The following is a 15,864-nucleotide window of genomic DNA, read 5'->3' on the forward strand; positions in this document are numbered from 1 at the left end:
CCTGTGTCTACACTGACCTTGACCCCTCTGAGGCTGCAGAGATGAATAAGGGCTCCCGAGAGTGTGCCAGTCACCTCCCTCCGTCCATCTGGGGCACGACATCCAGGTCGGGGTGGATGGGATGGCCCTGCCTGGCCCCCGCCTGGGTCTCACCACATTCTTATTTTCTTGTCTCCAGACAGAGATTACTGCAGTTTATGTGACAAGCAGCCGATTGGGAGGTTGCTTTTCCGGCAGTTCTGTGAAACGAGACCTGGGCTGGAGTGTTACATTCAGTTTCTGGACTCAGTGGTAAGTCCCTAGTCTGGGGGGAAGGGAGGGCCCGTGGGCCTCTGTGATCAGCGGTCGTTTTCCTGCAGAGGAGAAGGTGGCCCACTGGTATGAAGAATAAAACTGCGGCTCAAGAAACGTCCAGTGCAGACTCTGAGAACGCAGACTTGTCTCCAGGTGCTGGACGACCGTGGGCGGGCCACCTCCCGCTCTGGCCTCGGTTCCCACTGCTTTAAAGTGAGGCCCTGTCGGCTCTGTGACGCCAGGAGCCCGGGTTACACGAGGCCATGCGTGGGCCAGCTGTGTGGCTTTCCCACCCCCTCAAGGTCGCTCTTGAATTCCACAGCCCCTCCCCCAGCCGAGATTCCACTTTCTAAAACTCCAAAGCTTGTGTTTGTGTACTGGTTTCCTGTCTGCTTACCCGCCAGAAGGCAATCTCCCTGAGGCCAGGCCCCCGGCCTCCAGGGCACCCTGCCCAGCACAGCGCCCGGCACATGCAGGGCTTCAGTACCTGCTGGTGGAATGAACGCAAGTTGGCAGTTTCAGGCCGGTCTGACAGCCTCTGGCACGTGTGGCCGTGAGTCACACCGTGGCGACTTCCCGCAGACATCCTGGTCGCTCGCTCGTTTAACAAATGCGGGTCGAGCCGCGTGGGCTCTGAAGGCCAGACGTGGGGATAGGTGGGGCTCATCAGCGCCTGCTCAGGAAGGCGGGGCTACTCCGCCGGGCCACTGCCTCGTGGGTTTCTGTCCAGGGTGAAGGGTGGAGACCAGTCATGACAGGAAGGGGACTGTCTAGACGCCCGTTTCCAGGGCAGGGGCCCAGGGGCTATCATTTCCTCCCGGCCTTTGTGGCATCATCGGCTGCAGCCCCCCGACCTCTGTCCTGGTTTAGGGGACAGCCCCGTGACACCTAAGTCTCTGGGTCTTCTTTAGGGTCCTAACGTGGATCTTTAGCCCCACAAGCCTAACAGTCCACTGACTGTCTCTTTCAGAAGTCATAGGGGCCCCTCCAACAGTCCACCTGTCCTAAACCATCTCAGAACTTCTCCCCGGGCCCCCAGACTACCAGCCCTGGCACGTTTCCTGTTCCAGAGACCAGCACCCCACAGGCACCCCAGCCTGGTCCTTTGCGTCCTGCCGGCCCCCTCCTTCCTCATCCCTTCCCCCGCTCCATCACGGACTGGGCACGTGGCTCCTTGACCTCTCGGGGACCAGTTCCGTCCCCTGCGTAGCCTTTGTCTCGGTCTTGGTGCAGCTTCTCTACCTGCGCCGTGCGAGCCGTCAGAACATTCTCAGCCTCGGAAAAGCAGCAGGGCTTGGGCCAGAGCCCAGACTCACAAATGTGTGTCTCTGGGAATGGGGCCTAGTGTCTTCGCGACTTTGTATTGTGGGAGACTTCAAACTGTCGAAGTCAAAGTCTGCAGGATAGTATAGTGAACCCCCACGCGTCCCTCACACCACATCAACACTCGGAACTCGAGGCCGGTCTTCTTCCACCCTCCTCCCCTCCTCCGTGGCATTTGCAGCAGGTCTCACGTTCATTGTTTTGTCTCTGAACATTTCACACGTAGCTGCAAACGATAAGGGCTCTTTAACAAACCCCCCCACAAAACCACCACCATAGCTAAAATATTCTTTCCCATCAATGGACACTAGTCCGCGGCTCCATTTCTGAGTTTCTCGTGCTTGTTAAAAATGTGCATCTCAGCAGTGTCTGCCCGCCTCCCCGGTTCATCCAGAGGCGTGGCCCGTGGTCCGGACTCTGCCCTCACCCCCGTGTGCCCTTCAGGGGTCCCCTCTGGATTTCTTGTAAATCGATTTCATTGAACCCGGAAACTGAGGCTCGTTTCGATCTGGGGGTGAGGGCACTGACTTCATAAGTGGTTTCGTGTTCTTCTGTCAGGGGACACACAATGTCTGGTGTCCTTCTCTGAGGTGGCAGCAGCCACTGTACTCAGTACCAACCCTGCTGATTAGTTAGGGGTGCAACAGGATGACATTCTGTGCCTGTCGTTCCTTCTTCATTTGCTAACTCAGAAGCGCTGTCTGTCACTCCTGTCGGGTTACCCAGTGGTACAGCGCATACAAGAAATGCTTAGTTCTTTCTCCACGTGTGTATTTTCAAAGTCCAAGTGGTTCACTAATGGTAACCAGTTAGAGTGTTAAATGTGCGGATTTAAACAAGGTGCGTTTGGATGCGCACTAGTCATCATTTGTGTTGGTGTTCCATCATTGGCCAGCGGGGGCCCTTGAGAGGACCCTGGCGACCTCTGGTGGCCTTCCGGCTGCTCTGGGGTTTCCTGCCCTGCACCTGGAGCTCGTCATTTCTCCGAGGAGTCCCGCTCCCGTGGCTGGGAAGTGGCACCTGCAGACCAGTAGTGTGGCACAGGGGTGCTCATTACCCCTGGGCTGGCCACTCTCTGAAGTAGACAGTGGCATTTTTCAAATTTCCTGCTGTACTGGGTATCCATGGTTGGGAAGCACTCACGTCCAAGGCAGAGTCCAAGTTCTGAGGCTGACTTACCAGCCCTTCTGCCAACAGGCCCCTACGCACCCTTTCATCCTCGAACTTCCCTCAAACTTCCCTCAAACTGGGTCTTTCTTGGGCCCTACGTTCTGGCCCTGGCCCCTGCTGGTGGTGGCTGTGGTTTGCCAGGATGGTTGAAGACTCGGGGGTGGCTGGAGTGGAGGCAGCAGGGCAGAGGGATCTGGCAGAGGGGTCAGTCATGCCAGATCTGTGCCCTTAAAGAACTTTGACTTTGAGTGAAATGGGAGCTCCCGGAGGGCTGTGAACGGGGCAGTGGCACAGTCTCACTCAGGTCTTTAAAGGACCCTCTGACTCCGTGTTGGGAACAGGCTATGGGGGGCAAGGGTGGGAGCGGAGCCTTGATAGGAGGCTCTGTAGCAGTCCAGGTGAGAGCCGACGGCAGCCCAGACCACGCCGGCTTGGTGGCAGAAGTGGCATTGGAGTGCTCTTTGAAAGCAGAGTTAACGGTGTCCCCTGAGGCATCGGGGGTGAGAGAGGAGAGTCACGGGTGACCTCAAAGTGTTGACCAGAGCCAGGGCAAGGGTGGAGTCTGCAGAAGGCTGTGGGAGGCTCGTTTGGGGGGGGAGGGGAGGACAGAAGCTTCATTTTAGGTGCACTCGGCTGGAGGTGACCATCAGACATCCTAGTGGATGTTCCAGGGGAGGAGGGTGTTCAGGTCGGAGCTCTGTGAGAAAGGGCTGGGCTGGAAGTAGAAGATGTTAACATACAACTGCATTTAGAGCCGTGGGTTGGACGAGCTCACCAAGGAGAGGTATGTGGATGGAGAGGAGCTGAAACCCAAGGACAGAGCCCTGGACCAGGGCTGCTCCCCATTCGGAAAAGATGAGGCATCGGCAGCTTTGGGACTTGTCTAGAGTTGATGAGGCAGAGCAGGGCAAGGCTAATCCCAGGAGCCGGTGGAATTTTCCAGCCACGTGTCTTGTTAGACGGTTACGGTCAGTTTGAGAAGAAGAAAAAACCCGGTGGATGCTGTCCTCATTCTGGTCGAGCAGACGTTCTCTGCCGCTGGGCCTGTACCAGGGGCTTTTTTTCTTTTTTTTGGAAAGGAAATGTGGGCGTGGCTCCCTGTGTTGACGTGACGAATGCTCTTTACGTAGGCCTTAATGCAGCCACCACTCAAGAGGCTGGCCCGGTCCCCTGCGTTTTGTCTGCGTCTCTGGGGATTAGCAGGGAATTCTCTTTTCATCACCCATCTTGACGTCAAATGACCGGCCTTTGGAAACACCTCTTTTACGCACGAAGACTTTATTGAGTTTTCCAGAGCTGGCGCAATTCTCGTCTGCAATGCGTTTTTTCCTTCCATCCTGACTGGAACTCAGGGGAGGGAGGAGGCGGTGCTGTCCTAGGCGTCGAGTACCGCCCGATGCTCCTGGCCCGGCCAGCGCCATCCCCACCGTTCCCACCTCTGGGCTGACTTTCTGCCAAGTGCAGCCCGTTGAAAACAACCGTCCCCATTGGGCTCTGACGCAGCCGCAGAAAAGGCTGACCCTCTGCTCAGTCTTCACGTCTGAGCTTCTCCGGTCAGGCGAAGGCTGCGGCCGCTGAACCACGGGGCCTGGTCATTGGGGGTGGGGGGCAGGAGGTGCAGCAGAATGGTCTGTGCAAATGACTCCCACCACAAAAGGGAGTCACTGACCTAAGTCAAGGCGATGACTAGATTTGGCTTGAGGAGGGCAAAGAGGATTTGGCCAGCTGGTCAAGGGTCAGAAGGAGTTCCAGGTCAGCGCAGACCTCCGCGGGCCAATAGGGTCCCGCCAGGGCCTTCTTACAGGCGGATGGACTTCTTCTGTCACCTCTCTCCCGGGAGCCTCGAGGGCATCTCAGCACCTCTGAACCCCTCCCACACTTGGGGGTCTTCTCTTGGGGATGGGGGGGACCTGGCAGACCCTCAGCCAGACTCAGTCCGTGTTTGTCGGCCATCTCCGGTGTGCCACGTGGTGTCCCAGCAGTTAGAGGTGACGCGGTGAGCCGGGGAAGTCCTGCGCTCACGAAGCATGCTTTCGGATTACATGAGACATTAAGAAATGCAGAAACAAAAATCTGACAAAGGCATGAACTCACACTAGCTCTGAGTTCAGATGCCTGTTACTTGTTGCTGCGTAAAAAATTAGCTCAAAACTTAGCAGCTTGAAAACGACCATAAACACTTATTATCGCAGTGTCGTGGGCCAAGATTTGGAAACGGCTCACCGAGGGGAGCTCAGGGACTCTCGGAGGGCATGTCACAGTGCTGGCTGCGGCTGCAGGCAGCTGGAAGCTCGGTCTCTCTCCAAGGTCATGCACGTGGCCAGCGGGTCAGGGCTGGCTGTTGGCAGGAGGCCTCGATTCTTTAAGGGGGGAACCTGTCTGTGGGGCTGCTTGAGTGCACTCCCAGCATGGCTGGCGTTCCCCAGAGTGAGTGGCCCGAGAGCGCACAGTCGAAACTGCAGTGTCTTTCACACGCTGGTCTTGGAGGTTCCTTACTGCCACCCGTCTAACATCGTATGGTTGCCTGGGTTAGTCCTGCTCAGCATGTAAGAAACTTCTGAAGACCATGAGCAGCAGGAGCGAGGAGGAGTCAAGCCTCCGTTTTTAATGATGGAGCCTGGCAACGACACGGAGTTACAATTAGCGAAATCGTGCATCAGGAAATGCCAAAAGGCTCCCCAAGCCATTCATTGGCCCAGAACTACAGAAAAGAACTTGAAATTAGCAAGCCATCGCCTGGATTTAGATGCACCTGATTATCCTGAAATCGTGTTGTGAAATGACTTGGTATGAAATGAAGTCACTAGGGGAACTAAGTACTCTGTTTCTTTTATTGATGAGAAGTGGCAAATACCCAGTATTTGTCTTTCTGCCACTGCTGTGATCTCCCAAAAGAGGGAGGGTGGGGGAGAAGGAGTCAGTTTTGAGACGGACATAGAGCCCCTTGAACAGCTGGTGAAGTCAGACCCTGGGAGCAGGGTGACCTTGGAAAAGTGCCCCTCGTAGTGCTTCCCAGACAAGGGCAAGGTAATACAGGAGCTCATCATCACCAGGCCATTATCACATGAAACGTTCAAGGGACTTGTTTAAGAAAAAGAAGACCAAAACTAGCAACATTAAAAAAGCACAAATTCACAACTATGAAAACTGGATCTGAAAAACAAAAACAAAAGCAAAAAACTAAGAAACCACCAGAACAGGAACAGAATCATAGGTATGGAGATCATTTGGAGGGTTGTCAGCAGGGAGCAGGAGCGGGGAGAATGGAAGAAGATGTGCAGGAGTTAAAAAGCATAAATGGTAGGTGTAAAATAGGGGGATGTTAAAAGCAGTGTAGGAGATGGAGAAGCCAAAGAACTTATATGTAGGGCCCATGGACATGAACTGAGGGGTGGGGTTGCTGGAAGGGACAAAGGGAGCAAAACTGGGACAATGGTAATATCATAATCAATCAAATATATTAAAAACAAAAATAAAAGTGCCCTTATAAAGTGGTCCTTCTGGACGCCCACCCATGCTCCCAGACAGCATAACTGTCCTGAAGCTGCCACGTTCCGAATGACATCACCCCCGAACCTCAGTCGACTGGAGCAGGGAGGAGCCCGGGCTTTACAGATGGGAGGGCAAGTCCTCCTCTGGTGGAGAAGGCTTGACGTGAAAAAACCCGGGAGCCACGGGCCACCCTGTCTTCTGCCACTGGGACGACACGTCTCAGGCAGCACTGAGAGGAGGAGGCCAGCACACGCTTGCACGCACACACACCCGTGCACACACGCACACGGGCAGGTGAGAGCAGGCACCCCCATCCTTGGCGCCCGAGCGAGCCCAGCTGCGCTTCCATTATCACCACGATATGGTCGTCCGACCCGGCCTTGGGTTCCGGGACCCAAGAGAGGACAGTTTTGCCTGCACCAGAGCAGCTTGGGACTCTTCTCTGAGAACCAAAGAGTAACGGGGAGAGTCGAAGACCTTTGTCCGGACAGAGAAATGCTGTGCAGGGCTGGGGGAACAGGGGACGCAGCTGGATGGTGGCCAGTGCGGGGACAGGGGCAGGGGGCCTCTCAGGGCTTCAGCTCTTGGGAGGACGGGAGGACGATGGGGCGGAGGGAGGTGAGAGCGCAGTTCCTCTGGCAGCTGCAGGCGAATTTATTCCCTCCGCCCATGAGAGAGGTGCACCCCTTCCTTCCCTCCTCCTTTTTAGCTCTTGCCCTGGGCTGGACACATCTCGAAAGCTGGTGTCTGTGGTCCTATCAGTGTGGCCCGGGGTCACCCTGGGGCCACTCCCACCGCTCAGTCCATCCCCAGTGTGGCCAGAGGCCCACCCCACCCTCCCTTCTCTCTGTGGTCCTTCCCCGCCTGTTGTCTTGGAGGGGGCAGTGAAGACCCAAGTGGGCTGCTCAGATGGCAGCTGGAGATCAGAGGAGAGCCTGTCCGACTGGTCTTCAAAAGAGGGGTGCAGGGGCCCCTGTGCGCAGCAGGGGAGCCAGCAGATCACTGCCCGCCCCCCACCCCTGCCTGTCCTGCTACAGGGTGGAGAGCAGCTCCACAGGGCAAGGGCCTCCCACGTGGTCAACCCGAGGCCAGTGGGGGCGGAGCCGGGTGTTTCTCCAAAAGCGTCCCTGGCGAAGCAGCGTGGCCAGCCAGGCACGTCACTTGTCCCCACCGTGAGGACACTGGAAAAGCTGACCACATCAGTAATTACAGGGGCCGGAGGTGGCAAGACCTCCTAGCATCTCTGACTTCACTTCCTGTCAGGGCCGAGAGGGTCCCCGGGGAGGGCGGTGGCGTGACGTCTGTAGCCAGTCAGGGGCCCAGAGGAATTCGGCTCAGACTCTGCTCTTCCAACTGGCTTCTCTGAAAACACGGTAGGTCCCTGTCGGCCAGCTTGCAGTCTTCACACTTTAAAAAATCACCCGAGGCAAACGTGTCGTGAGAGAGGGGACACCTTCCCACCAGCCTTGTCTGAGACTGACGGTGTTACTAGGCCAGGCCAAGAGGGTGAAATGGCAGGTTCACAGACCAGGGCGTCCACAGGTGTTTGCACTGCTTGGCAGCTGCAGGGACATAAGTCATTCTCTTTGCCTTAAACTCAGTGTAGTTCTGGTCTTTGTGGGGGGGCAGCATCTCCTCCTCAAAGGTTACCCCTGTGTCTGGCATGAATCGCTTGGCCAAGCACAGACTCACTGAACGGCACCTCCCTCGGGTGCATCTTGGGCAGCAGAGGCCCCTCCGAGTGGACCAGCGTGGGTGCCCTTTGTGCTCTGGCTGCTCAGGCCAAGCTCGGGGCAGCAGACGGTTTCAAATGGACGTTCCGGCATAGGGGGTAGTGTGTGTCCCCTCTGTTGGGGGTGGGGACAAATCCCACCCGCCTCTGGCAGGAGGGAGCCCTCTGACAGATGGAAGCCCCAGAGGCGTGCTTGCACGTAGCTTACCGCTCTGGTCACTGAAGCCATTGGGTGGCCGCCATTTCTCAAGCCGGCTCTAATTGTGATACCTCGGGCTGGTGGCCCAGCCTCTTCTCTGCTGCTTATGTTTTCTGGTTGAAGCCGATCTCAGCAGCTTTTGCACACAACCTGGGCGAGGGTGTCACCCTGGCAGTGGGTTTCCGGGTGGTCCCCTGCCTTGGGCAGTGTGAGCTGCCCACCCCGCTGAGCTGCCCTCTGTGAGGGTGGCCTCTAGAGACATGTCTCCTGTGAGCCCCTCATGACAGGGCGGCGTGGAGACCTGGCCTGTCACTCCAGGTGACTTAATCAGCACAGAAAGGCCGGTTGGAAGCCGCCTGTTGGTTTTCTGCCTCCAACACAAATGTTCTTCAAGTGGCGGTGACCTGATGTGGACTCTCAAAGAAAGGCCTTTTGATCCCCGGCTGGGACGCCTGTCCCCGCGTGCTCCCGGCTGCCTCCCTGCGGAGCTGTGGCTCCCAGCCACCAGCCGAGCCTCTGCTGGGAGGCAGCTGACCTGAAAGTGACGGTATTTTCTTTTAACCTGGGTTTTAATACCTAGAGCAATAATATTTTCAGCTGGTTATTGAGGCTGATGAGTGAGTCTGAGGCCTCCGTTTGGTTAAATAGAGCTGCCTTCACAGGTATATTTTGGGACAGTGCAAATCCAAGGTTCTACATGGGATTGAGTTATCCCAAGAGGTGGTCTTGGCCTTGCAAAGCAGTCTGGGTAAATTCCCAGGGCGCCAGACCACTAGGCGGGTGTCCAGGGCAGCAGACACTGGGTGCTTCTCTCCTCGCTCCGGAAAAAGGGTGGTCAACTGTGCCGTAGCCTCGGCCCCCAGCCCTGTCGCTTGGTAGCTCTGCTGGGTGTGAACTGGTCGCATTTGGGCTTCTGAGAGCTTCCGTTTCTCTCTCTGTAAATTGGGAATCATAATACCTGCCTCGCAGGGTGAGTCTCTGATCTACTCCATATGGTGTGCATCAGTTTTGGGGGTTGCTGGAGAGCACAGAGGGAGAAAACATCAGAAAGAGAGCTACCTTCTCTCCTTAAACAGTCCCAAGGCATCATTAATCAAACCATCAGGAAGTGACCGATCCCACAGGGCTCATCCCACTGGTGAGGAGGCACTGGCCTTTGTAGAGAGAGGTGGGGAGGCGGGGGCCCAGGGGAGGTCAAAAGGCCTGCACTTCCGTGCTGGCTCTGCTATGACCAGCTGTGTGACCCTGGGCCAGTCCTTTGCTTCCCTGAGCCGCGGTGTCCGGCTCTGTTCAGTGAGTCGTTGGGTTCCTTCCTGAACCACCGTCCCATTGTCCTGTGATTCGGGTGGTCGCAGTGGCAGTGTTTCTCCCTTGGAGAACACTGTGGCATCTTGATTCTGCATTAGAAGAGAAATGGTAATAAAAGGAAGCTCACTTGCTGTGGATGGAGACGAGCCTGGCTGCCTCTGTGGCCATTCCAGGTGCCCCCTGCGCTTCCCCTCTTCCAGGAGGGTCTTATAGGGTGGCCTGGGGACAAACCAGTCCCTGGACACCGGGTTGCCGTGAACCAAGCCCTAGGAGCAGGGCGTCTAGCTCCACAGTGAGGCAGAAGAGGAAGGCATTTCGGTCGCTGTGTGCTGACGTCATTTCTTTTGAAATAGCTGTACATGCAGACCGAGACTGACACATCCTTGAGGGGTAGACGAAGTTCCTGGTGGAGATGAGAAAGGCAAACTTGCCCGGGTTTCTTTTTAAGTCCAGGTCTTTCCTGCACTTGGCAAGGGCATCGGGTGTGAGTGAAGGGGCTCCTCTTGGGTCGGGGAAAATGGAAAGGCCCTCCGTCCTGAGGCCTCACTTCTGTAGAGCCAGGTCCTGCTGGCTTCGTCTGCGACCTGGAATCCCAGATTCCTCGGTGTTGCTGAGAAAGAGCTCCACGCTTGGCGGCCCGAGTCCCAGCCCTGCCACTTCCCCTCAGAGAACCCCACCCTGCTCTCCACATGCAGATGAGGGGCTGTACTGGGGGCTCCTTCCTCCCTCCCACATCACCACCTGGGCTCTTTCAAGGTTCAGACCAGAGCGTCTGAAAAATCTCTGTGTGTTCACTTTGTGAGCTAAAAAGCTACAAGAGGTAAGACCCTCATATGGTTGTTTTCGCTTGCAAGGTGTGACAATAACAAGGTCGTCAGTGTGGCAGCTGTTAACTGAGTATTTACTACGTGCCCAGCTCTGGGCTAAGAGCTTTAATGCGTTCTAGCTGCACAGTCACCCTACAAGGCAGCGCTTTCTCCAAGTGCGTTTTGCAGAGGTTGAGGAAACTGTCTAAGGTCAGGCGGCTTGTAACCTGCTTGACCTAAGGCAGCCTCTCGGGGGTGGGCCTTCCAGTTTGGCGGCTTGTTATTTCCCGGTGACTTCCTTTGATTTATCTATGCTGGTGGTTCTCAGCCCCAGCTTCCTGGCATCTCGGCCCCAGCTTCCTGGCATCGCAACCTGGATGCCCAGCCCTCGTCGCCAGAAGGTCTGACCTGGTACGGGGCGGGGTGGGGCCCGAGCACTGGCGTTTGCTCCCTAGGGATTCTGATGGGCAGCTGGAAGGAAGGCCACTGTCCTAAGCACACATCCACAAGGTGCAGAGTGGGCTGGGTGGGGTGTCGGGTCTTCTGCCCCCTCTGGGCCTCAGCACCCTGCCCCGTGGGAGGAGGGGATTGGTCAGGTTACCTCCAGGGTGTCTTCTCCAGGAACCTTGAAAGTTCCGCGACCATAGGGAGCTCATAAGCAAATCTTGTATTGTTCTTTTCCTTCTTCTCTTCTAGGCAGAATATGAAGTTACTCCAGATGAAAAACTGGGAGAAAAAGGGAAGGAAATTATGACCAAGTACCTCACCCCAAAGGTAAGAGACCCACCCCCCAGGCTCCCAGCAGGAGGAGTGAGAAGCCTAACACAGGAATATGGGGTGCATGGCAGTGTGGGCAGCTGGGAAGCCCCGGGCTGGTGGCTGCCATCGGGCTCCAGAGATCCAGACTTCTCGTCCTCCCCAGAGCGCCCATGCCCGGCAGGGCTGAGATGGCTGGTCCAGGCCAGGCCAGCCGGGGTGGTTGTGAGGGGTCAGTGTGGCGCAGAAGGGGTTGGGGGTGTTGGAAGGGAAAGAGGGTGGCAGAGGCGACATCAGTGGAACATGTAACACAGTGCAGAGTGTTCTGAAGTAGGTTCTGGAGTTTACTGAGGGTGAGGGGCCACCCTGACCCCACCTCAAGAGCGCCCCCTTGTGGCTGAAGGAAGAGAGGTAGTGACCCGACTCTTTCCATCCCTGCCCACTCCTGTCTCCAGGGTCCTGGTGGCCTTGCTTCCCTGGAACTTGTGTCTTCTCACCCCACCTTGACAGATAAATGTGTTCTCCATCCATGTCACGGAGCCTGGCCTGGGAGCCTGGGGTTCCAGTCCCAGCTCTTCTACTCATGCCATCATGTCCCTCACTGGGCCTCAGTTCCCCTTTCTTAAAAACGACCCCCCCGCCCGCCCACCCCCTGGAGGCCCCGAAAGCCTGAGATGAGGCCTGAAAACAGCTTTGTGTGTGTCCTGCGCCCCTGTGGGCCAGCGGTGGCTTCGTCCTCACCCAGGACTTGGACCTGGAGGGCTCCAGCCCCCAGGATGGGTGCTCGTCGGGTCCCAAGCTGCTGGTGGATTAATGTCACCACAGCCTGTGTGACGGGGTCCTGACTGTCTGTCCATCCACACACAGTGCGGCCAGGGTGGCCACACACAGGCCTGTAGGTCAGGAGACGGGTCCACCCCCAACTTACCTGAAACCCAGTCTTCCCCCGCCCGGGCCTCCGTGTTCTTGCCGTCAAAGGGTGAGGCTTGACCAGATGATCTCAGAGGTCCCTGCAAGCTGGACGATCAGATTTTGTCCCCGCCAAGCCCACACGAGGGAATGGCAGGTGATTCTCGACAGGAGCCCAGGGAAGGGAAGCATGAGATAGGAGCCGCTTCTCCGCAGGGAGAGACACGTGTTGCCAGTGAGACAGAGGGACTCCCAGGAAGTGACGTTTAGCCCCTGACGAAAGGGAGCTCCCGACCGTCCCAAGAGTATCAATCAGTTGGCCTTTAATTAGCTTGATTCGAAAGGCCCTGCCAGCCCGCCACCCGGAGGGCACCAACCCCGCGGCCCGTGTGCATTGGCGAGTGCGCTGAGGCACGAGGCACGGAAACCGGTGCCGCAGTGACGCAGGCGGACTTCCACTTGGGACGCAGGTGGGCTTGTGGATGGAAGGAATCCAAGTCACGTGCAGTAGCCCCTCCTGGGACAGCTGGGCTTCCGAAAGCCTGCAACCCTTTCTGAAGGCATCCGGGTGACACGGGGGTTTAATCCACAGTAGCCCCTGCACCCCTGGGGGCTAAGAATGACAGCTCACTGGCTGAGCGCCTACAGGGAGCTAGACGCTGCCTAGACGCTCTTGTGATGTTGCTAGCCTCCAGGAGACGAGACACAGGTAGCCCTGCTCACAGACGGCGCCAGTGCGGCCTGGGAGGGAGGAGCCTGCCACAGGGCATGGCCCGTGGGACCTTCCGCCGCCCTTGGCCAAGGCAGTTTTCACAGTGGCTCAGCGTTGCCCACCCAGCTCTGCGTCCCCACCCCTTCGGGACTGCCCACCTGCTTGGGGCCCCTCTGGACAGTGGCCACTATCAGGAATCGAGGGCCCGCTCTGTGCCGGTGCCATCTCACTTAGTCCTTGTGTTACCCCGTGACGAGATTCTGTTGCCTCCACCGTGCAGGTGAGGATGGGGAGGCTCGGGAGGGACTGTCACTGTCCCGGGTCACACAGCTGGGACTTAGCCCTACTTGTGGTGACCCAGGAGCCCTGTGTCCCCTGTGGTCCCTTGCCCCCTTGCTGCCCTCACCGCCTGCTTCCTGTGTATCTGCCAACCCGGCTGATGTCCATTAGGATGAAATGGTTCTTTGCCTGTCCCAGGGCTGTGGTGGGGCTGCGTCCCTCTCTCCCCGCCTCGGCCCACCTCATCCTGAAGCCTCTGCTCACGGGCCCGAGCCCGGCCCTCCAGACCTCTGTGCCCCCACTCGGTGCTCCAGGAGGGAGGGGGGAGGAAAGGGAGGAGGGGGAGGAGGGGCCCAGCCTCCCATCAGCTCAGACAGTTTTACAAGTGCCTCGGAGCCTGCCAACATTTTTTCCTGAAGTGCTCCGCAGTTTTTAAAACTTAAACCGCACCATATGTTCTGGCCCGGGGGCCTGGGGGAGGTGGTCGAAGTGGTCCCGTGGGCTGACTGTTTTCCTACAATCGATCTGGCACCGCCTTCTCAGCCCTTCCTGTGGCTGTGCTCTCAGGAGCCTGCTTTCCTTCTCAGTCCTGTGAACGCCCCAGGTACTGGAGAGCAAGGGGCTGGCAGAGGGGCTGAGCGAGTGGCCGTGGCCCCAGCATTGGCTGAGGCCATGGGACAGCCCTCAAGATGCAGCTCAGGTGCCTTGGCTCCAAGGGCCATTTTCCAAAGGGCAGACTCCAGACACCTGGCCCTTGAGAGGCTCTGAGAAAAATACCCGTGTGGCCAACTACGTGCACGGAACACTGCATGCCACCCCCTCCCTGAAGACGAGCCCGGCACGCCTGCGCCCCCCCCCCCCGTGTGACGACTTCACGGGAGCTCAGTGAAGGCTCTGAGAGGGCCCGCAAGGAAGAGCCCCATTTAGCTGCGAACAAGACAGTTCCTGGACTTGCGTGACCATGAAACCTTTTCTCCCTTTTCAAACTTCGCATCCTGCAGAATACTTCCTGGGCCGAGGCATAAGTCCCAGGGTCTTCTAATGGGCCTCCTTCGGCTCCACATCCTTCCTCCCACGACCTCCCCGAGCCCCACCCTGGGCTCTGCCGTGCCCTTTCCCAGCCTCGCCTTGACATCTGCACCTCGTCGTCTTCATGCAGGCTGTTCCCTGCGAGGCCCTTCCTCTGCAGGTGTGGCCCCTATACCGTCTCTCTCTCTCTGTGTCCCTGCTGGGCCCGACCCCCTCTGGCTGCACAGAGCCTCCTGCCTCTGGTCGGAGACCTTTGCTCCTGCCTGGGTGGTTTCTGGAGTGATGTTCTGATGTGCCTCTTCAGGTCCAGGTGGTCAGCACTTGCACGGTTTGGTGGCAGGTTTTGAGGAGCCCACCTTGGGTGACAGCATATCGACAGATCAGTCCAATGCAGTGCGGCCCAAGCAGCATGGAACTGTGCAAAGGGAGGTGGAAAGCGGGCTCGTGAGAAGCTGTCCCTAGACCAGCCTGGGTGGGCGAGCCCGGGGGGCTTCTGGGAGGTGGGGTGGCTGGACCCAATCTTTAGATGATGAGGAAGAAGAGGAGGAAGCCAAGTACAAATGAAAGAAGGGCCTCTCATGGGTAAAGGTTAGAGTCCTCACCTGGGGACATCCCCCCTCACACCCCACCCCCGCCAGGAGATGTCCCACTTGGCAGTGCCGGGAGATATTTTTGATGGGCACATTTGAGAGGATGTACCCCTGACATCTAGTGGACACAGGCCAGGGACACTGCTGAACACCCTGCAATGCACAGGGTGGTCCCACAGCCAAGAGCGATCCGGCCCCACATGGCAGCAGTTCTGAGGCTGAGAAACCTTGTCCAGAGGAGGGAAAGGTGCACCGTGGTCCGTTGTGTGGGAGACCAAGGTTGGGGGTGGGGCCCTCTGGGCGGCAGAGCCTGGAAAACCACAGCAGGGGCTTTGACACCACCCAAGGGCAGTGGGAGCCGCCAGGGCTCTGCATGCCACCTGCAGTTTAGGAGGAGAAAGGAGACCACCCAGGGACCTGCCGCGGGAGCGTAGGGATGGTCACTGAGTGGGTGCAGGGCCCAGGAAGACCGGTCACACAGGACGGGCCATTGCCACAGGTGTCAGGGTTATTAGCGTCCTGGGTGGGGAGGACGGCAGCTGCCCTCTCTGGGGTCCCTGGCCCCTGCACAGGGTAGGCACGTGGCTCTCAGCCCCCTCGCTGGGGGGTTGCAAGAGGTCAAGGAGGCGTCCGGAGGCCTGCAGCCATGGAGGGCTGGCCAGCAAGGCCGGGCTCCTTAAATGGCAATGCGTTAGTCAGCCCTGGCCAGTGTGGCTCAGTTAGTTGGAGCATTGTTCCGTAACCAAAAGGTTGTGGGTTCGATGCCCGGCCACGGCACATACCTAGGTTGTGGGTTTGAGTCCCAGTCCAGGCGTGTACGGGAGGCAACCAATCAATGCTTTTCTCTCACATCGATGGTTTTTTTCTTTCCCTTCCTCTCTCTCTAAGAGCAATGGAAAAATGTCCTTGGGCGAGGCTTAAAAACAATTAAAAGGCAACACATTAGTCAGGATGATCAGTGCTTAGCAGCCACAACAAACAGACCCAGATCTCAGGGCCTTCCCATGACAGAGATGTCTTTCTTACGCACAGTCTGATTGGGTTGTCAGCTCTCCTGGGCGAAGACCCGGGTCCTGGCTGCCTCTGCGTCTCCACCATGAAGCCGTTGTCCCACGGTCACCGCCAAAGGGGAGGAGAAGGGTGACAGAGTCACACGAGCCTTGGCCTGGAGTGACACGTCACTTCCTCTCCCAGTCCACTGGCCAACGAGGGAGGCTGGGGGACTTGGGGGGGCGCTCAGAGTGTCGCCTCCTCCCTGTGTTCTC

At 57.7% G+C, this 15,864-nt stretch overlaps 1 protein-coding gene across 2 annotated transcripts in view; it reads left to right on the plus strand.

The window, feature by feature from the left end:
- Positions 1-15,864, plus strand: part of GRK5 (G protein-coupled receptor kinase 5) — a 187,812-nt gene that overhangs the window by 132,760 nt on the left and 39,188 nt on the right. For both annotated transcript variants that reach the window (XM_053668383.1, XM_053668382.1), the window contains exons 3-4: positions 179-291; positions 11,021-11,098. In XM_053668383.1, coding sequence (XP_053524358.1) covers positions 179-291; positions 11,021-11,098 — 191 coding nt within the window. The remainder of the gene's footprint in view (positions 1-178; positions 292-11,020; positions 11,099-15,864) is intronic.

Source organism: Artibeus jamaicensis, unplaced genomic scaffold (assembly GCF_021234435.1).
Source record: "Artibeus jamaicensis isolate MK-2021 breed Jamaican fruit bat unplaced genomic scaffold, CSHL_Jam_final contig_490, whole genome shotgun sequence".
In the NCBI taxonomy this organism is placed as follows: Eukaryota; Metazoa; Chordata; class Mammalia; order Chiroptera; family Phyllostomidae; genus Artibeus; species Artibeus jamaicensis.